Raw genomic sequence first — 23,118 nt, forward strand, 5'->3', positions numbered from 1 at the left:
CCAACAGTACACAATACCAGATGCTTCAGAGTAAAAATGAGTGAAATTCAGAACTTCCATCCCATGGGAAATTCTGACACTTCAACATTTGTTTTCATTCCAAAACAGGATGAAATGTTGAGATTTTGACATTTTTCTGCAACACAAATTCTGAGCTTAATTTGTCAGTGCTGAGCCTTGGCACTTCATAGCCTTGGCACCTCTGGGCTTGCTGCATCAGTTATGAATGTAAAAAAAGTGCTTGAGCCCTGGCAGATCTTTCATTACAAATTAAGCACCAACTATGTACCTATTATCCATATAAAATGCTTAATCCTTTACTGAGACTTTTGTTTCAGTAATATCTGGTAGCAATGAGTTCTACAGGGGGTATGTTTTGTTTTTGTTTAAAAATAAAAAAAGCATTTTATTTTTTTCAAATTTGTTCATATTTAATTGAATTTCATAGGAACAAATGTCTTATTGATCTTATAACATTCATGACTGTACATCTTTAAGAAAGATGTGAACAAATTGAAAAGAACCAAGAGGAGAGTGATAAAAAGGTTTAGAAAATCAGACCTATGAGAAAAGACTAAAAAAACTGGGCAGATTTAGTCTTGACAAGAAGGGGGAACCTGATAAATCTTCAAATATGGTAAGAGCTGTTATAGAGGATTGTGCTCAATTGTTCTCCATGTCCACCAGAAATAATGGGTTTAATCTGCAGCAAGTGAGATTTAGGTTAGATATTAGGAAAATCTTTCTAACTATAGGTGTAGTTAAACTCTGGAATAGGCTTCCAAGGGAAGTTGTGGAATCCCCATCATGGGAGGTTAAACAGTTTGGACAAACAACTGTCAGATATGGTCTAGGTGTACTTGGTCCTCTACCTCAGCGTGGGGGGGGGGGTGGGGGGGTGGGGAAGAAATGGAACAGATGACCTCTCAAAATCTCTTACAGGTCTAAAATTCTATATATTGCTATCATATCCCCCCTAATTTGTCTACTTTGTAAAGCCAAATAATCCTCATCTTTTAAGCATTCCTCATATCCTAGTCTTTCTATGCATAAAATCATTTTTGTCTAGTATATTCTTTTTAGATGGTGACAAAAATTGCACACAGTATTCCAAATAAGGGCACAGGATTTAGTTATATAATGGAATATTTTCAAGATTATTCCCTACCCCTTTAGCAACTTTTTTTTTTTTACGTTGGGCAGAGTTTCCCTATTAACCACTGTGGTGAAGACTGATACAGAAGAGTTTTTAGTCCAATTTTCAAGGAGGATAGTATGACTCCATTCGAAGTCAGTGAGTTTTGTCTTTGATTTTTATAAGGTCAAGCTTTCACTCCAATTTTCCATTCATTTTAGTTGTGCAAACTGAGAGACCTAGGACCTGATTGTCAGGAGTGTTGACTCCATTAATGTCCATGGGAGCTGTGGATGCTCATCACTTCTTAAAGTCAGGCCTTAGTATCTCCCATTGGCCCCACAAAAATTTACACTCAAAGTTAGTGGACATGATATCCATATAATCTAGGGTTGCCAATTTTGGTCTGATGTATTCCTGGAGGTTTCATCACATGACAATCTAATTTGTCATGACTTCAGGACAATTGTGGAGGGTTGGCAACCCTAGTATAATGGCATACTTCACTTTCAGGTAATCTAGCACAGTGGTTTTTAGCCTTAAAAACCAAAAACAAAAAAACCAAAACCAACCATACACCCACAAACTATCCAGGTTGTTTCTGTGACCTACCGAAATCCTTTGCTGCCATAGGTGGTTTTGGGGAGGCTAAGCCTGGGGGATAAGTACTGAAGATTGTGAAAGGTGCTGAGAGTTGTAAGTCCTCACAAAATGATGCTGGTGGGTGTTACTGCTGCTGGCTGTACAGATCTAGCACGAGGAATGCTGCTAGGGATGTTTTCCACCTTCCCACCCATTCAGCAGTTAGCTCAGGCATAACATAGCTCCCCCTAAGAGCTGAGCACCATGCAAACAGAAGAATGGGAGGAGGTGCTCTGAGATTTGGATGTTGGCAGCAAAGACAGCATCAGGAGGAAGTAAGCCACATCACCCTTCCCTGATGGGTCCTAATGACCATTCCCCCACCCCCCCATAACCAGCAAGCAATTCCTATTCACACACCTGTTATCACATCCTAGCATTAAACAAGTTTTGGTGCAGCAGATCCACTGTCTTCAAAACATCCCCTAATGAGTTTAGGGAACTTGACAGCTATTGTGCTGACATCTTACCAAACTTGAAAGCAACCATCTAACCAAAACCTTCAGGAAGGGTCATACTTGTTTAAGAATCCTCATTTACTGGCTCATCTAAAAATCAGAATTTAAATACAAAAGTTGTGGATTCAGATTTTCTTTCTGGAGAGCTCCCTCCTGAGAGTTGAGACCGGCACAGTCCAACTGCCTAGGCCCTGATACTAGTGCCAGCTCTCCCAGATTCCTCATTTCTAAATCACACTTTTATGAGGACTCCAACCTGGTAAGCACTTAGTTTGCTTCAACTCACATGTCCCTGAAGAGAGAAACTAAAGTCAGACTCTGCAAGAGTTGTTTCTAAAACAGTTACTTTAATGGTACAAAAGACAGATTCTTGAAGAACAAGTATCTAGATTCTTAACCACTCAATTCAGCATAGAGGACAGTTTCATTTTGCTAGTGCTAAGAGATAGCATGCTATCACTACATTTTTCCTGTGCCAAAAGGCTCATCTGTTTAAGCTTGGTGTAAAAAGTTGCTGTTACATAGTAAGCTACAGCATAAGCCTCAGTGCTCAGAACCATTTGATAGTTTGACAGAAGACATCATCCCAAATATTCAGATAAGCTTTTATTTATAAACACATCCAGTGTGGTAGATCTCTTTGTCCTTTATTCCATGAAAAGACCAGTTGCTCTACAGGCAATATTCCACCTCAAGTCTGCAAGAAAGAGTAACAGAATGAACAATTAGAATGTACATCACCTCTTCCAATATCTGTATTAAAATGTGTCTGAGGCCAAGAACTTAGGCACACGTTGAACTTTATGCACGGAGCCTTTGGCAGATCAGGAGCTGGTCTATATTTGAATGCACTTCAACACTACATTTCTTGGGTATATTGTAAAATAGATACATAGATTAAGGGCAAGAGTCACCATTAGATTTAGTATGATGACCTAACATGCCATAGAATTTCACAGTTTTTCTAGCACTGAGTCAATAAACTCGTTTGACTTAAAGCACATCTTCCAGAAAGGAATCCAGTCTTGATTTGACTACATTGAGAAAGAGAGAATCCACTACTTCCCATGATAATTTGTTCTAGTGGTTAGTCACTTCCTGTGAAGTATTTTCAATTTGAATTTGTCTAACTTAACATGACCAGCCATGGGTTCTCACTATGCCTTTCTCTGCAGGGGAGGAGGGAGGAAGCCTTTTAGTACCCTGTATTTCTCCCCATAAAAAGGTACTTATACTAATCAAGTCACCTCTCATTCTCTATAAACTAAACAGCTTGAATTCCTTTTGTATCACTAAGCAATTTTCTAGCCCTTGAATCATTTGTGATCTTTTCTGTTCCCTCTCCAATGTTTTGGAACCCTTTTAAAAATGCAGAAACCAGGAATGGATGCAGTACTCTAGTGCTATATAATACAGTATTACAAATTAAGCTGTTTAGGGCAGCAACCATCTTTTTGTTGTTTGTACAGTACCTAGCACAATAGGATCCTGTGATTAGGGCTCCTATCGCTATAACAATAGGAGTTAGTAATATGAAGTTTACAGTGTATAAGAATGTATTACAACTATACAATTACCTTTATCAACTAAACATGTCAAGCTTCATTTTACTCTTTGCAACGACAAGATCTATTTTCCATAAGCCATGTTGATTAGGCATTATATTCCCCACCCTTTAAATCAGGGACGGGCAAACTTTTGGCCCGAGGGCCACATCGGGGTTGCGCAACTGTATGGAGGACTGGGTAGGGAAGGCTGTGCCTCCCCAAACAGCCTGGCCCCCGCCCCCTATCCGCTCCCTCCCACTTCCCGCTCCCCTCAGAACCCCCGACCCATCCAACCCACCCTGCTCCTTAATCCCCGACTGCTCTGATCCCTATCCACACCACCATTCCTAACCGCCCCCTGGGACTCCACCCCCTATCCAACCACCCCTGTTCCCCCGGCAGGAGCGGTGGGCCACAGCGCTGGCGGCACAGCGAGCTGAGGCTGCGGGGGAGGGGGACTGTGGCGGAAGGACCGGGGACTAGCCTCCCTTGCCGGGAGCTCAGGGGCCAGGCAGGATGTGGCCCGTGGGCCATAGTTTGCTCATCTCGGCTTTAAACTCTTGATTGAATCCCTCATTATCCACGTCATCCCATTTGGCTCTTGAATACTGATGAATTTGCACACTTTCAATCTTTTGGAATGTTGCCAAATTCACTAATGGTGTCAAGCTTGTTGCTGAATTAGTTGAAGTGCCAATCACAGACCTCTTTTAAAGAGGAAGAGTGTATAGCAGGTATAGTCAATAGGTAGATCGCAGGCCAAATCTAGACAGCCAGATGCTTTTGAATGGACTGCAAAAATCTTTTATTATTGTTTTTGTATTTTCTCTGGAGTCTAGCCCTGACCAAGAAATCTGGACCTTGACAAAAAATGGATTATTCCTGGGGTATAGATTAGAAATCAGAACCGGGAGGTGGGGGGGGGGGAAGGGGGGAATCCAAACTATTCCAAACAAAGTTTTGGTTCTGAAGTTACAGAAGAGAGATGTTTAAAAAAACTGGATGTAAGTGTTGATGAAACCAATCTGCTTGCAAAGGTGTGTACTGCATTTCTGTATTAATAGTTTTCTTTGGGAGCAATTTTAGTGCTCTTACTCCAAAGGGGAAATAGTAAACCAGTACTTACGTGAATAGGGGGGAGGAAGAGGAGGGAATCGGTAATGTAATATCTTATGCCTTATAGTGATAGACTTAAGAAGCTCCATTTATTTAGATTAACAAAGAGAAGGTTTAGGGGTGACTTGATTAGTCCAAGTACCTTTATGGGGAAGAAATTTAATAACTACTCTTCAATCATTAGAAGCAAGAGGAAGACCAAAGACAGGGTAGGCCCACTGCTTAGTGAAGAGGGAGAAACAGTAACAGGGAACCTGGAAATGGCAGAGATGCTTAATGACTTCTTTGTTTCGGTCTTCTCCGAGAAGTCTGAAGGAATGCCTAACATAGTGAATGCTAATGGGAAGGGGGAAGGTTTAGCAGATAAAATAAAAAAACAAGTTAAAAATCACTTAGAAAAATTAGATGCCTGCAAGTCACCAGGGCCTGATGAAATGCATCCTAGAATACTCAAGGAGCTAATAGAGGCGGTATCTGAGCCTCTAGCTATTATCTTTGGAAAATCATGGGAGACGGGAGAGATTGCAGAAGACTGGAAAAGGGCAAATATAGTGCCCATCTATAAAAAGGGAAATAAAAACAAACTAACTGGTCTGTAGTTTCCTGGGTTAACTTCTGTGCCAGGGAAGATAATGAAGCAAGTAATTAAGAAAATCATCTGCAAACACTTGGAAGGTGGTAAGGTAATAGGGAACAGCCAGCATGGATTTGTAAAGAACAAATCACGTCAAACCAATCTGATAGCTTTCTTCGATAGAATAACGAGTCTTGTGGATAAGGGAGAAGTGGTGGATGTGGTATACCTAGACTTTAGTAAGCCATTTGATACGGTCTCGCATGATATTCTTATCGATAACCTAGGCAAATACAATTTAGATGGGGCTACTATAAGGTGGGTGCATAACTGGCTGGATAACCATACTCAGAGAGTAGTTATTAATGGTTCCCAATCCTGCTGGAAAGGCATAACCAGTGGGGTTCCGCAGGGGTCTGTTTTGGGACCAGCTCTGTTCAATATCTTCATTAATGACTTAGATATTGGCATAGAAAGTACGCTTATTAAGTTTGCGGATGATACCAAACTGGGAGGGATTGCAACTGCTTTGGAGGACAGGGTCATAATTCAAAATGATCTGGACAAATTGGAGAAATGGGCTGAGGTAAACAGGATGAAGTTTAACAAAGACGAATGCAAAGTGCTCCACTTAGGGAAAAAGAAATCAGTTTCACACATACAGAATGGGAAGAGACTGTCTAGGAAGGAGTACGGCAGAAAGGGATCTAGGGGTTATAGTGGACCACAAGCTAAATATGAGTCAATGTGTCAATATGAGTCACAAACAGTGTGATGCTGTTGCAAAAAAGCAAACATGATTCTGGGATGTATTAATAGGTGTGTTGTGAGCAAGACACGAGAAGTCATTCTTCCGCTCTACTCTGCTCTGGTTAGACCTCAGCTGGAGTATTGTGTCCAGTTATGGGCACTGCATTTCAAGAAAGATGTGGAGAAATTGGAGAGGGTCCCGAGAAGAGCAACAAGAATAATTCAAGGTCTAGAGAACATGACCTATGAAGGAAGGCTGAAAGAATTGCGTTTGTTTAGTTTGCAAAAGAGAAGACTGAGAGGGGACATGATAGCAGTTTTCAGTTATCTAAAAGGGTGTCATAAGGAGGAGGGAGAAAACTTATTCACCTTAGCCTCTAAGGATAGAGCAAGAAGCAATGGGCTTAAACTGCAGCAAGGGAGGTCTAGGTTGGACATTAGGAAAAAGTTCCTAACTGTCAGGGTGGTTAAACACTGGAATAAATTGCCTAGGGAGGTTGTGGAATCTCCATCTGTGGAGATATTTAAGAGTAGGTTAGATAAATGTCTATCAGGGATGGTCTAGACAGTATTTGGTCCTGCCATGCGGGTAGGGGACTGGACTCGATGACCTCTCGAGGTCCTTTCCAGTCCTAGAATCTATGAATCCAGCAGAGAAAGGTATAACAATCCAACGGCTGGATGTTGAAGCTAAGTAATTTCAGATTGGAAACAAGGCATACATTTTTAAGAGTGTAATTAGCTATTGGAACAATTCATCAAGGGTTGTGGTGGATTCTCCACCACTGGCCATTTTAAAAAAAAAAGATTGGATGTTTTTCCAAAGAGAGATGCTCTAAGAATTATTTTGGGGGAAGTTCTCTGGCCTGTATTATGAAGATCCGACTAGGTGAACAGAATCCAAGGCCAGACAAGACCGGTTTCTTAAATGGTTAAGTTTGTTTTAACTAAAGAATAAAATGTTTCTTCTTTTGTTTACATTCTAGATAGTGTATTTTTAATGGCCAAATTAGTTTACATTCTAGAGGGTGTTAACCATGGCCAAATCAAATAATTGGCACATCAGAAAATATTTACAGTATCAGTTATTCATCCTGATTTGTTCAAATGTGTGTCAGAGACCCTGATAAGTGGTATACATGAGCAATGAGATGATATGATGCACTCCTTCTTTCACTTGTTAGAGAAATGCTGTCACTTATTGAAGAGTATAAAGTCATTAGCAATGTTATAATTTTTTTAATCAAATGATCATTGTATCCCCTACTCCACCACCAGGGCCCAATGATGAACACCAAAATTATACCCACAACTGGAATAACTAGCTAGTGACACACAAACTGTTCTGGTCAAAATTTAATTTTTAGACTTTATAAGAAGCACAGCTGGTTCATAGACTCCGGGGGGGGGGGGGGGGGGGGAGGGAGGGGAAGAAGGGGAAGCATTAAACAAGCTGTCAGAATCAGTTACCTTTTTATAGGAATTAAAGCTTGTCCTCTTCATTTCTTGAGCAGCTGGTGCCTTACTACAATGAAAGGCAAGGCAAACCCACTTCCGAAGAACACTACCATTAATCCTAGTAGCCGCCATTTGTTTTCTACAGAAAACGGGATGTTCTAGAAAAGACGAGAGTTTGTTCACAATATTCCATCAATGAACTCACATTCTAGATGAGCTTTATAAAGGTATGCTTACTCCTTTTTTCCAAAACTCTTCATCTAACATTTTGTGCATCTGCCTTTATAAACAAATAGCACAAGTGAAACATGATTCCCATTTACTGAAAGAAATCTTGACAGGTAGTTGGGGGGGAGGGGGAGGGAGAGAATAAATGAAGTATTAACATATAAACTTGGTACTTTAATAGCTAACCTTCTCAGAAAGAGAAGGAGAATATAGGCTAACCAAGTAGTTTGCAAAATGCCTCCAACACTAGGGTTACCATCCTTCCGTATTTCCCCTAAATAGCCACCCAGGAGGAATTGGTAACAAGGTTAAAACATCCGGGTTTTTTCCCCCTCCCATGCAGAGTGCGGCTGCTGATTGGGCGGCTGGGCCGATTGAGCCGCTCCCATTGGCCTCCAGCAGCTAGAGCCCTCTCCTGCTCCCCCCCTCCCTCTATCTGCAGCCCTGTGTAACACACAAACCGACCCAGCGGGCAGCGTGTTTTGCCTACACGTGGAGCCAGAATGGTAAGGGGAGTCGGGGGGGCAGTCAGGGAGTGGATGGGTCCCCAGCCTCCACCTGCCACCCTCCCGCCGCACGTTCCCCCCCCTGCCTGCCTCTCCCTTGCCTGCTTGTACTGCCAGAGCCAGCAGCAACTGCTGTCTGCTGTCCCCGGGTCCTAGCATCCACTAATAGGAAGACAGGCTGCCCTTACCCTGCCCTTCCGCCCTAGCCCCAAGCCTCTCCAATGCCCCAAATCCCTCAGCCACAGCCCTCATCCCCCTGCACCCTAATCCTCTGCCCCAGCCCTGAGCCCGCTCCTGCATCATGAACCCCTCATCCTCAGCCCCAACCCTCATCCCCCCCACACCCTAATCCTCTGCCCCAGTCCTGAGCCTCCTCCTGCATCATGAACCCCTCATCCCCAGCCAGAGCCCTAATCCCCCACACCCTAATCCTCTGCTCCATCCCTAAACCCCTCATTCTCAGACCCACAGCCCTCACCCCTGCATCCCCTCCTATCGCCAAACTCCCTCCCCCTTCCCACTCCCAAACTCCATCCCAGAGCCTGCACCCCTCACCCCCTCCTGCACATCCACCCCCTGCCCCAGCCCAGAGCCTGCACCCTAATCCCTAGCCCAGGACCTGCACCCCAGACCTCCTCCCCCCACCCAACCCCCCTCCCAAAGCCTTAGGCAGGTGGGGGGGGGGTGTTCTGGGCACCACCAAAATTTCGACAACCCTGCTACCCATGCCAGTGGATAAGGATAGGGGCAGATAGGGGACAAGAAGCAAGGGGGTTGGGGTTCTGAGGGGGGCAGTCAGGGGGTGGGAAGTGGGAGGGAGTGGATGGGGGCAGGGCAGGGCTCCCCCCCATCCTCTTTTTTGATTGTGGCAATATGGTAACCCTAACAAACACAGATGTTCAGACACAGTTGATCACTCTACTTTGAAAGGAAAGTACAATCTGGTACATCAGAAAGCGTTTACAGTATCATTGATTTTCTCATACTGTTGTGTTCACATCATTTGTACCACTGGGGCAGGAGGAGTTTGAGAAGAGGAAAGGCAGGGGCATGACAAGGACACGATCCCATCATGGCTGCTGACAGAAACCCGACGGGAGGAGGCAAAGGCCCTCCCTGCCAGAAAGCCCCGGCGCCACAGGAGTCAGACAAAACCGGGTCATTACGTGCTGTGAACGCTGGAGCCGGCTCTGAGTCTTCCACGGTCACTGTGGGGGTGGGGACCAGACACCCACTCGTAGGGGGCTGAGGGGTTAGGGACGGGGGAGAACTCGCCTCCGGGGGTGGGGAACCGGCCAGTCTCCCGAAGGGAGGAACTGAAACCTACCAGAGCGCCCAGGAAAATCCCCTACCGGACGCGCCAGGAGGCTCTTGTGCGGGGGGAGTCCCACGGCTGCTCGGCCCCTGCGGGTTCACACCCCTCAAGGGCTCGTTTAACGCACGATCGCCGTTCGCTCCCCGCAAGTCAGCCCGGGCCCTGGCCGGGAGGTGCCGCTCCCCCTGCGGCGCCTGTGACCCGCAGGCCTCGGCGCCGGGCCAGCCCCGGCCCCCCCGCGCCGTTACCTTTCCCGGCCCGTCCTCATAGTGGGACCTGCGAATGGCGGAGGTAGCGAAGCGGCGGACAGTGGCACCCAACATGGCGCCGGAGCGGGGAACGGGTCGGCGCGCGACTGAGGGCCTCTGTCTCCTTCACGACCTTCCTTCCCTAGCCGCTGCGCTTGCAAGAACACTGGCGCCGTGGGGCCTTATGGGATACAGTGCGGGACGGTGGCCGCCGAGTTCCCGCTGTCCCGCAGCAGCATGGGAATTGTAGTTCCAGGCGCCACCAGCCTTGCGGGGAGGTCGCGTGACTCAAGCGCAGGCTTGAGCTCCATACTGTCCCTGCCCTTCAAAGGGGATCGGCACTGCCTGGCAGCAGGGGAAACTTCACCGCCTCCCGCCTACTTGCAGGTTAAAAGGCTGTTCCCCTGTCACTGGGAGACGTTCCTGGGGAGTGGCACAGAGCAAACGTTGGCATCACCTCCTGAGAGCTCTGCAGAGATCGCCTGAGGTCTTGGGCCACTAGGCTCCAGAGTTGCCAATGCTTGGCTCAATTCCTGCAACAAAGCCTCAGGTCCTGGAGTCATGTGATTAGTCAAGACTGGTTTCAGAGTAGCAGCCCTGTTAGTCTGTAACCACAAAAAGGACAGGAGTACTTGTGGCACCTTAGAGACTAACAAATTTATTAGAGCATAAGCTTTCGTGGACTACAGCCCACTTCTTCGGTTGCAAGTCAAGACTGTGAGCTTTCCTTAAAAAGACAAAAACTAAGTACAATAAAAAATATAAAACACCCAATCAGTTTGTAGCCTCAAGATTATGGAGAAAAACTTGAATATGTGACCAAAGTGGACTCTACAGGCTCAGAAAACATAAGGCAAAATGAGTCTGTTATTTAAAAAAAAAAAAAAACACTTTCAACATCACATAAATGTGTGTAACATTGGTCTTGTTTGCAGGACGGTGAGTGGTAAAAGGATTCTAATGGACATAAGGCTAAAGTCCACCATAAATTTACACCTATAAAATACCACTAAAATAAATAAGACTGGATGGGCATACCTGAGGGCAGAATTTGGCGCATAATCTCTAGGAGTAAATCAGTTACAATGACTAGTAAATTAGGAGGCCAATGAACATTTGAGAGACAAATTATGAAGATATACACAGCATTGCCAACTCTCCTCATTTTATCATAAGGGATATGATATATATATTTTAAACCCCAGCTCCTTAACTCATGTGATTATACAAAATAGCTTTTAATTTTTTTAAATAAAGGCCATTTCTAGCACTCGTGGTTGCAGAAAAAAAAGCTCTAAACATGACCCATAAGGGGTCAAAAACTAGAAGGCAAATCAAAAGAACCCAGATTTATTATCTTTTTAAATATCATTTTAAAGCCAATCTCATGAGAACCTGACTCATGATTTTGGAATGCTTACATGGTTGGCAATACTGAAAGATCCTAGATATGCATTCCTTATGGTAAATAGTACCTTACTGCATGAATAGTCCCATTGAAATCAATAGGCTATATATGTATTCAGTGTAAGAATGGCATAATTGGGTCCTTAATAAATTTATGCTTGCAGATATGTTGGATTTATAAGCATAATGAAATCAATTACTGCCATGAAAACCTAATGTGGAAAAAAATGGGTGGGGTAGTAATTAAAGAGAATAAGGGGTTAATATGACTACAATTTGTATTATGAGGCAAAGTCTGTATTCAAGCAGAATAGCCAAAAGAGTTATATAAATGAATAAAGAGGGCATGTTAAATATTTAACATGTATCAAAATTAACTATTCAAATGATCAAAACTTGAAATAAATAAAATAGCAAAAATTAAAGATTTGGAAATTAGAAGAAAAAAGTTAGGGTGACCAGACAGCAAGTGTGAAAAATCAGGACAGGAGGAGGAGGAGGAGGAGGTGGTGGGAATAGGAACCTATATAAGAAAAAGCCCCAAATATCAGGACTGTGCCTATAAAATCAGGATATCTGGTCACCCTAAAAAAGTGTAGATTAATTTATATGAAAGATAAAATGTACATGAATTATATAACAAAAGAGGGTATTAGTAAGTTTGTGAGACAGCTACAAGTATTTCTAAAAACAGAAAAAAGCCACTCTAGGATGTATAGTAGTAGTCTATTGGTTAATAACTAAGGTGCATTCTGGGAGTATGTCTGCACTACAAGTGTTACATAAGCACAGCTGCAGTTACACAGCTGTAGCTGGGTCCACAGTGGGTAGGGTTGCCAACCCTCCAGGATGGTCCTGGAGTCTCCAGGAATTAAAGATTAATCTTTAATTAAAGATTATGACATGTGATGAAACCTCCAGGAATATGGCCAACCAAAATTGGCAACCCTGACAGATGGGGGTCAGGTCAACCTAATTTTTCACAGACCTGAGCAACGTAGCTAGGTCTACCTCAGTTTTATGTGTAGACCGTGCTTGAGCTATGAGATCAAAGCTGAGCACTAGTAACTTGTTAAAGCAGTTCTGAATCCAAATCTCCCCCAAACTTAAGGGTGTTTAGGTTTGAGGCTTTGGTTCAGGTGTATCTCCAGTGATGCACTCCCTCTTGAAGCTTCCTCCTGGGACAATGAGCCCCATCACCATCACAGGTTGTACTGAAATAACATAACTTAGCTCTAAAATCCCCATAGCACATTTTGTTAAAATAGGTGTTTGTACCAGTGTGCTTGGTCAACAGTTTCCTTCCCTCTACTGTTGCATAGCCTGCTGTGTGGTGGTTTTTCACTGTCCCTAGAAGTTACGCTTCACCTGTATCTGCGTTTTAGTGGTGATGTATGTAGGACAAAATCCTGAAATCCTGTTTTGGATTTTATTCAATCCTTACTCAGGCAAACTCTTTTAAGTATAAAATTAGTTGAGTTATAACATCAGGATTTGGTTATAATTAGTAGACTGTACTGGTAGCCTTTGAGATCAAAGGTGCCATATAGATATATTGGTAGATATTAAAGTTTCATTCAGGGGGAGGGATAGCTCAGTGGTTTGAGCATTGGCTTGCTAAACCCAGCGTTGTGAGCTCAATCCTTGAGGGGGGTCACTTGGGGATCTGGGGCAAAATCAGTACTTGGTCCTGCTAGTGAAGGCAGGGGGCTGGACTCAATGACATTTCAAGGTCCTTTCCAGTTCTAGGAGATGGGATATCTTTATTAATTATTATATAAATGTAAGATTTTCTGATAATATAAGAATGTTGATAACATTTTTTGTTTTCTTTCAGATAACAAGAATGAATTATGATATTTTTAAACACTGGAATTGCTCTACTAGAGTTGAGTGGTATATCCAGTTTGTCTCCACACATTTTTTTGAAACATGTCTTTTTTTACCTGTGTGGGGAGTCTGAAACTTCATGATTTTTTAATAAAAGTTCTCATTGAGAATCCACTGGCTTAGTCCTTTGTGCCACTGAAGTTCTGTTGCAGACTTCCTACGAACTTTTCATGCAGTCCAGGACTGAATGTGACAGTTCTAAATGCTCTGTCAAATTTGTTCAACGGTTTGTCATCATATCCACTTATCCAACTGGTTCCACATAAACATTGCAAAATGTTAAAGGCCTGGATCATTATTAAAAAACAGAAAAATCATGTGATTCATGACAGAAACACTATTCTAGCCTTAAGTTGCTTAAAGAGACAAGATGGATAAGGTAATATCTTTTATTACATCAACTTCTGTTGGCGAGAGAGATAAACTTTTGAGCTTACGCCAGAAGAAGTAGTTCCACCTCACCTATCTAGTCTCTCTAATATCCTGGGACCAACATGGCTACAACAAAACTGCATATAAGTAGTTTAACAAATTTAACCATACAAAGTCATACATATATATGTAGAAGTAAAAATACACAGGTAGATATGACAGAGATATAGAAAACTAGGCTTTTAATCCTCATTCCAGTTTTTTATATCTACAATTCTTAGCTCACCTAAAAAATTCCATTAACTCTAATTGCTCAAATTTTCCAGGTTATCTGCTTCATCTTTAATATACTATTTGTCTGAATGTGACTATGACTTATGGAGAGATTCTTTCAGTTATTACATCCTGTACGCCTACTCAGTGTTTGTTCAAAGAGAACATTTCTTTTTCTGAACATTAATACACAAAGGAAAAATATGAATAATGAAAAAGCCAGAGGACTAAAGTAAATCAGACTAATTGTATTATTTTTTGCAGATCTTAATGAAAGAAAGAAGGCATAAAGCTTAATCGGCATTACAGGAGCGCACATAGAACCACGTACTGCTATTCATTTCCAAGCAGAACCCCTCACTGAATATAATGATGAGACAAGAGCCGGGTGCAAGTGTGTAACTTTTTCACTCATTCTGTTTGATACAAGAGTAAAAAAAAACAATTTTTGGTAGATATTAAAATTTCATGTGGTTCAATTCAGATTCCTGGAGCCGATGAAAATGTTTTTATTCAAATAAACCAAAAATATTATTTTTTCATTGTGTTGTATTGACTGTGACATAGCAAAACATGTAAAATAACAAACAGAGAATGTTATTTCCCTCATAAGGCATCTGTGCTGGCAAGTTAAAATGGTCGGCTGACCTGCTACAACTGAGAGTTACCTTTGTTCAGTCACCGTGCCCTGCACATTAAAATGAAGTACAATATTTGGCAGGATGAACCATCCATAACTGGATATTAACCACAAGAATGTATAATTGTAATATACCAATTAATGAGGGAGATAAAGGTAAGGACAGGAGCTACAAGAGCTGTCATATAAATGGATATTAATTAAATATTTCTATTAAAACTCTATTGATTAGCAGTGAGCTAAAAATAGGATATTATACAATTCATTGAAGTTCTGCTTCTAATTCCACAGGTGAAAATCATATCTTTTCACTGTGGTAATTTAACTTGCCTTGTATGTGATTCTATATTTCTAAAAATTTATTACTCAAGTCTTCTTCTTCTCATCAGAACTCCATAAGGGGAGGATAGCATCTGTATCAAGGTAGTCTATATGTTCTAACCCAGCCTCCAGAGATCAAGATGGGCACTCAATAACATGAGTTATTGTCTGCAATGCTGCCTCACAGTCACAGTGTGGAGAGGAAATCAGGCCCATCCAGTGCACAGTTGCAGTGCCTGTTGAGCCTGGTCTTAGTGTGTTAGACTCTCTTTCCCCCCAGTGCTTCCACTCTACAATAATGTAGTTTTCAGTTTCCTGGTGTCACTGATCATCCATGCATGGTAAAGGGACAGTACTGCTCTTATCTAGGAGTGCATGAGCTGCTGTGGCAAAAGAGTGTCAAGAGACTGACCACAGTGTCAGACCTTAATCTGCTCTGGGATTCTTCTGATGAATAAGAGCAGACCTTCAAATTGGTGCTGTGTGTTGTTTCCTATCTGAAAATTGGGCATCAATCAACCAGAGATATGACAGGTTGGTATCCTCTGTCACAGCTGTCCAGGAAGATTTAACAGTAATGGCATCTCGAAGATCTGGTGGAACTGTGTGCGTTAGCAAACACAGACTGGAGGTTAGTGGACAAACCAAGCAACCCCTGCTAATATGAATATCCAAATTCAGCTCCTTGTTGACGAGAGTGTCAATTGTGCTCCCAAATCTCCAAAGCTGAAGCAAATACTAGGGCCAGTATAGATGTACAAAGGACCAAAGTGTCAGATCCCTTGAAGGTTCCGATAGTTTTCATATCAAGGCAATACGGGAAGAGATCTTCATTTCCAAGTAACCATCCTTCCATGTGGATTGAGATAGTTTAGATGGAAAGTGGCTGCCACTGTTTTGATTTCACTAAGAATTAGTCTCCATTGCTGGAAGTAAGTGGTCAAAATGCCAATGTCTTGGCTGAGATTTCCTTCAATACGGAAATCACTTCAATATGGAAATCATTTATAGTATCTGCAGTACAAATGTCACCAGCATACACATACTTCTTAGCCTGCATTTCAGGAAGTTTGGATGTGTATATGTTGAACAAAAGGGGAGCCAAAATGGACCCTTGTGGAAAGCCATTTGTGACATGCCCCAGGATACAACCTGGATTATGGAATTACTGTACCCCCTTCACTCTCCTGCCCAGGCTCTTTCCTGTACTGCTATGCTAGTGAACAGCAAATTCCTCCAGGTTCTGTACACTCAGCCATCAGCATCCAGAGGCACACCCAGCAAAGTACATGAAAACTCTCACAGCCACTCATGAACTACGTATAGGGACACCACCGCAATTTCCCCAGCCCGAGCCTTGCACTCCAGAAAATGTACATCTTACATTGTTCAAGAACCCCTCGATCAGAGTAAATTCATTAATTAGTTTGGCATACCATCAAATGGTACGAATATGCACCAGCCTCTGTAACCCGAGTAGATTCCCCAAACTTGAATCAAAAACACACTGGCTTGGTGTAGTGGGGCGGACTGCCCCACTCCCTGAGAATTTAGGCTGCAGCAGGCCAGCGCAGACAGGCAGCCAATCAGAAAAGGGCTTATTATGAGCCAATCAGGGCCCAGATTGGAGGCAGCCAATCTGGGCCTGGCTCAGCCCTATAAAAAGGCTGCTCAGGGAGAGGAGAGTAAGTCTGCCCCAGACCTTTGAGAGGGGAAGCTCTGTTTCCAGAGATGGGAGACTAGCACCTGGGACAGCGCAGTGCTGGGCAGGCCTGGGGGAGCAGAAAGGAACTCCAGCTCTGTGTCTGCCAGGCTGCAGGCCCTGAGGGGAAGGGCCTAGCAGGGGCAAGGGGCTGTAGGGGAAGCGGCCCGGGGAAGCGGACAGATGGGGGGAGAGAAGGAGGACAGTGAGGCTGCCGCCAGAGGGTCCCTGGGCCAGGACCCAGTAGAGGGCGGGCCTGGGTCCCCTCTCTTCCCCCCCTTGCAGTACACCCAGCCATCGGCTATAGGGAGCAGCCATTATAGACCATGCCAGATCCCTGACAAGAGGGATTAGACCTTGGGGTGTGTGGTTGGACATGATGGCTGGGGCGCAGACAGACTGCTGGTCAACCCTCCTGCCCTGGAAGGGGGGTGTGGATGGACTAAGGGGCATTGCTGGAAGGCAGTGGCTTGAAGATGCCATGAGCGACGTGGGCTCAGAAGCCAACTGAGGGTGAGATGACAGATGGGACACCACCAGGAGGGCGCGCTCCACTGGACTGAGCTAATTCCTGGAGGTAACCAGCAGGAGGCACCAGGTGGTGAGTCCCAACACTGTCACACTTGGATAAAACATTAAAATAAGTGTACTTACTACAGAAAGATAGCTTTTAAGTCATTATAAATAGCATAGGCATAGCAATTCAGAATTGGTTACAAAAGGAAATAAGATAAAATTGCAGTCTACTTCCTAAACTTTATAAAGCTAAGACAAATTTGAAGTAATAAGGTTTATCTTACCCCAAAACCTACAGCAGTCTGTGCTAATTGGAAAACTTTTCCAGTTAGGACCACTGCCCCCTCCCACCCTACGCCCCAGCTCAAATGTTTCTTTATCTTCCAAATATTCTTATGGCCTTCAGTGTAGGTGGGGGAGGAAAGGCAATGTAATTGTCCCTTATTTTATACTCTCCTCCAGCTGCTGGAAAGATCCTTGTTTTGTCATTGTGGTTAGGCAGCCCCATGGTGTACATGCTCGAGCAACTGTCTTTCATGTGAATTGTAACTCTCTTGTTTACAACTCCCCTGCTGGTGAATGGCCGGTGATGGTCGCTTAAAACCTGGCTGGGTATTGGTCACCCTTTAGTTGCCACTGCAGGGCCAGTCTGTAAGTGTTTCCCAAACTCACAACATGTTTCAATAACAAACATACAGCAAAATCTCATAACTTCTTATACAATGATGATACATACATTTCAACAGAACAGTAACAGTCAACAGATTATGATTTTTCCAATGATACTTCACAAGGCCTACTTTGCTCAGGATTTATCATAATTTTATAAAAGTGGTGACCATCATAGTGTAGATGGTCAACCATTGCTGAGATATTTAAGGCAATTGATTTTCTCCCTGACTTGCAAGGTGATATTTCAGTTACCAGTCATTCTTGCATGAACTGCACCATTTGCCTACAAGAAATAACTTGCAACAGCTTGGCAGTCAGCCCAACAGAGGAATTTTTAAACTAAGGATTGGGAAAAAGATGACAGGGGTGGAGGAGCACACAGTTCAGACAGAGACATCCCTTATGGGAGGAGTTATTAAAGAGAATACTCTATATCCTAGCAAAGATGAGAGGATACTTTATCAACGAGTAAAGATGAGAGGCTAGAAGTTGATAAAGTACAGGTAGGAACTGAAGCAAAGGAGTCAAAAGAGAGAGTCCCGTTCAATTATATCACATGAAGGCAGATAGCTAAAAATTGCTAAATTTTATAAGTGTTTTTATACAAATGCTAGAAGTCTAAATACTAAGATGGGTGAATTATAATACCTGGTATTAAATGAAGATATTGATACAGCAGGCATTATACAGTCTTGGTGGAAAGATGATAATCGACAGGACACGGTAATACCAGAGTACCAAACATATAGGAATAACAGAGTAGGTTACGCTTGTTGGAGAGTGGCATGATATATGAAACATAGCATAGACTCAAATAAAAAAAATCTTTAATGAATCAAACAATACCAGAGAATCTCTATGGATAGAAATTCCATGCTTGAATAATAATAGAATAGCAATAGAAATATACTACTGATCACCTGATTAGATGGTGATTGTGAAATGCTCAGGGAGAGTAAAGAGACTACAAAAACTGAAAACGCAATAATAATGAGGGATTTCAACTATCCCCACATTGACTGGGTACCTGTCACCTCAGGATGGGATGCTGAGATAAAATTCCTAGATACCATTAATGACTACTTCTTAGAGCATCTGGTTCTAGAGCCCCCCAAGGGGAAAGGCAATTCTTGATTTAATTCTAAATGTAACAAAGGAAAAGGTGTACATAACTGACCTGCTCAGTAACAGTGACCATAATGCAATTAAATTTAACATCCTTGTAGGGGAAAAATACCATAGAAGCCCACCACAGTATCATTTAACTTCAAAAAGGGGAACTACAGAAAAATGAGAGTTAGTTAAACAGAAATTAAAAGGCAGGCATTTCACTCTTGTGACTCTTCAAGCTGCTTTTTAAAAACACCATAATAGAGGCTCAAACTAAATGTGTACCCCAAATGAAAAAAAGGTAAGAAGACCAAAAAATGCCACCATGGCTAAACAGAGTGAAAGAGGTGGCTATAGGCAAAATGACATCTTTTAATAATTGGAAGTCAAATCCTACTGAGGAAAATAGAAAGGAGCATAAACACTGGCAACTCAAGTGTAAAAGTATAATTAGGCAGGCCAAAAAAGAATTTGAAGAGCAGCTAGCAAAAGACACAAAAAGGAACAGCTTTTTTTAAGTACATCAGAAGCAGGAAATCTGCCAAAGAGTCAGTGGGGTCACTGGACAATCGAATTGCTAAAGGAGCATTCAAAGAATACAAGGCCATTGCAGAAAAGCTAAATAAATTCTTTGCATCGGTCTTCATTACTGAGGATGTGAGGGAGAGTCCCACAGCTGAGCCATCCCTTTTAGGAGGCGAATCTGAGGAACTGTCCCAGACTGACGTGTTAGTAGAGGATGTTTTGAACTAATTGATAAATTAAGCAATAATAAGTCACCAGTTGATGGCATTCACCCAAGAGTTCTGAAGGAACTCTAATATCAAATTGCAGAATTACTAACTGCAGTGTGTAGCCTATTGCTTAAATCAGACTCTGTACCATAAGACTGAAAAATAGCTAATTTAACACTGACTTTTAAAGGCTCAAGAGGTGATCCTGGCAATTACAGGCCAGTAAGCCTAACCTCAGTACCAGGCAAATTGGTTGAAATTATAGTAAAGAACAGAATTATCAGATACATAGATGGACATGATATGTTGGGAAAGAGTCGACATGGCTTTTATAAAAGGAAAGCATGCCTCACCTATTAGAATTCTTTGAGGGTGTCAACAAGTATGTGGACAAGGCTGATACAGTAGGTATTGTGTACTTTGAGTTTCAGAAAGTCTTTGACACAGTCCCAGACCAAAGGGTTTTAAGAAAATTAACCCGTCATGAGATAAGAGGGTAGATTTTTTTCATGGATCAGTAATTGATTAAAAGATAGGAAACAAAAGGTAGGAATAAATTGTGAATTTTCACAATGCAGAGAGGTAAATAGTGGGGTCCCCCAAGGATGTCTACTGGGACCAGTGCTATTCAACGTACTCCTAAATGATCTGAAAAAGGGGATAAACCTAAACAATGAGGTGGCAAAGTTTGCAGATGATATAAAATTATTCAAGATAGTTAAGCTCAAAGATAACTGCGAAGAATTACAAAGCGATCTCACAAAATTTGATGACTGGCCAACAAAATGGCAGATGAAATGCAATGTTAATAATTACAAAGTAATACACATTGGAAAACATAATCCTAACTATACATACAAAATGATGGGGTCTAAATTTGCTGTTACTGCTCAAGAAAGATCTTGCAGTCATCATGGATAGTTCTCTGAAAACATCTGCTCAATGTACAGCAGCAGTCAAAAAAGTTAACAGAATATTAGGAACCATTAGGAAAGAGATAGATAACACAACAAAAATATCATAATGCCACTATATAAATCTAAGGTATGCTCACACCTGGAATGCTGTATGCAGTTCTTGTCACCCCATCTCAAAAAAGATATATTAAAATTGGAAAAAAATACACTGATGGGCAACAAAAATGATTAGGGGTATGGAACAACTTCCATAGGAGGAAAGATTAAAAAGACTCTGACTATTGATCTTAGAAAAGAGACAATAAGGGGTGTGGGATATGATAGGTCTATAAAATTATGAATTATGTGGAGAAAGTGAATAAGGAAGTAATATTTACCCCTTCACATAACACGAGAACCAGGGATCACCCAAATAAGTTAATAGACAGGCTTAAAACAAACATAAGGAGGTACTGTTACCCCACAATTTGGACTCCAGGCACCCCAATACTGGCTTGCCTATAACCATAAATTGATCGTCAATTTATTCCGACCAAATGGGTAATAAAGTGGTGGCTTGCTCTAGAGGAATTGCCAGGGTATTACCAGGGGGTTTGTCTCCGACCTGTAGAGGACTTCCCAGAGCAGACCAATCCTGCTAACCCTTGGAAGAAGACTGATACAGCCCTCTGCTCAAAAATACAAGCAGCAATTCTTCAAAAACAAAGTATTATTTATTTAAAAAAAATAATCAGTTACAATACATTCAATTAAACAAGAAGAATACATTCCACTCTATAAGACATCATAGAACACAATTATATTTCATTAAGACATACAATAAAGTGGCACAGTAAAATAGAATACATAGAATATACAGACTATATAGCAATTACCATGTAATACCTACAGTACATAGAGAACCTGTGCACATGTGTATAAGAAGTCCTAATACAGTGCCGATAACAGACAGAGCTTCTATACAGATGTACAAAAAAAGCATTATAAGGGTATACATTGAAAAGATGTTACAATTTAACACTACCATTCTGTGAGCGGTGATCAAATGATCACAGAATAGGGTGGAGTGGCTCTCAGAAGTAGGCATCCAGCTTTATTTGCAGGCACACTCAAATAGTCCTTAAAAATGAACATAAAATTGGACTTACACTCTGTCTTCTTGAATCCCTCTGAATCATCTTAATGGTCCTTCTGTTCTGTCAAAATGAGCCTTTCTGCTCATTATAGCTGCTGTTGCTGCTGGCTGATACCGCTGCTGCTCTTTTCTTCACTCTTATCTTCTCGTTCTGCTGTCTTCTTCTGCTGGTATCTTCTCCTTTCCCTCACACCCACACACATACTCCAGCCTGCTGGTTGTCTCCTTATATTCAGTTTCTGGTCTTCTCTCATTCATTGCTGTCTCAAGTTCAGTAATTAGCATGGATTTTCCCTGTGTGGATGGCAACTGTTCAACCAATCAGCTTTGTCTGTTACTGGAGCTGCTCCTCCTCCTAACCCCTCCCTCCAGGTGTTTTGGAGTGAGTTGAGTCATCCCTGTTTGACCTTTATTTCACCCCTGTTTCTTATCTGCTATTGTTCAATTTAGTCTGTGTCCTCCATCTTTGATGTTTTCTAATAGAAAATCAGTGTGGCCACCATTTTGGATTTTTAACTCTATTGGGAGAGGTAAATTGTTCACTTCCTTCCTTGCACTCATTATTTTTTATTGTATGTGCATACCTAGGTACTTTTAGTTTTAATTGACTTCTATATATAACATCAGCTCATAATTTACATTGAATATCTATTCTACTAGTCCCTCCTCAAGGATCAACTATTTTAAATTTAGTTTGTTTGATTAATAAATAATTAGTTTCTGTTTGATTATACCATTGTATAAGTATCATTCTTGCACTTTTTATACTGCATTTAGGAACAAACCATGCTACAATAGCACATGAAGAATTCCAGTATATTGTAAGACTATATGAACATGCAATTATTGCAGGTCCATCTATCACTACACATTGCCATTGCCAGCTCTTACTATTTTTCCATAGATTTTTACTGCATTACAGTAGCATCCAAATCACATTTTGAGGGTTTTGGTGAAGTACGGTAATGAGAATGGGTCATTAAATGTCCTCACTCTTGAGAAGCATATGTAGTAGAGCATTATAATAGGCAGTAAGTTTTCTATCTTTCTGATTTTTGCTCTATAGCTTTTTTAGGGGCCCCATTATGACTGTTATTGCTCACACTAATTATTTTTGAACTGTAAAAGCACACCCTTGAATACTGTTGACAGTAGTCATTGTATTGGGTCTGATCCATTGTATCATTGTTTCTATATCCGTGAGAAGTGCTTGGGGCTAATGATTTGCTATTCTCTCTGAACTTATTAAAAGATTAGATGTGCATGCAATTACTTTTAATCCTTTCATTAATGCACACTGCCATAGTCCAACCCTGACTATTCTACCACGCATTGAAATTTCCATGTACATTCTGAGGGTTGAGGTGGTTTTTTTCACCAGATCTTTGCCACATCAAATTTCCTTTTCCTTGAGCATCAGATAAAATATTATATTTATGGGCATCATCAGTA

At 41.9% G+C, this 23,118-nt stretch overlaps 1 protein-coding gene and 2 non-coding genes across 3 annotated transcripts; all 3 read right to left on the bottom strand.

The window, feature by feature from the left end:
• Positions 1–2,828: 2,828 nt before the first annotated feature.
• LOC128839736 (cytochrome c oxidase subunit 7C, mitochondrial) lies at positions 2,829–10,155 on the bottom strand. Its single transcript, XM_054032979.1, has 3 exons — positions 9,978–10,155; positions 7,693–7,838; positions 2,829–2,932 (listed from the first exon to the last, which is right to left on the bottom strand). The coding sequence occupies exons 1-2, from the start codon at positions 10,050–10,052 to the stop codon at positions 7,722–7,724; spliced, it is 192 nt and encodes a 63-aa protein (XP_053888954.1). The 5' UTR covers positions 10,053–10,155; the 3' UTR covers positions 2,829–2,932; positions 7,693–7,721.
• Positions 7,281–7,335, bottom strand: LOC128839908 (small nucleolar RNA Z39). The gene has a single exon (XR_008445561.1). It is a non-coding gene; the product is annotated as a small nucleolar RNA Z39 (small nucleolar RNA).
• On the bottom strand, positions 9,360–9,423 carry LOC128839907 (small nucleolar RNA Z39). The gene has a single exon (XR_008445560.1). It is a non-coding gene; the product is annotated as a small nucleolar RNA Z39 (small nucleolar RNA).
• Positions 10,156–23,118: the final 12,963 nt, after the last annotated feature.

The sequence above is a fragment of the Malaclemys terrapin genome, chromosome 6 (assembly GCF_027887155.1).
Source record: "Malaclemys terrapin pileata isolate rMalTer1 chromosome 6, rMalTer1.hap1, whole genome shotgun sequence".
Lineage (NCBI taxonomy): Eukaryota > Metazoa > Chordata > Testudines > Emydidae > Malaclemys > Malaclemys terrapin.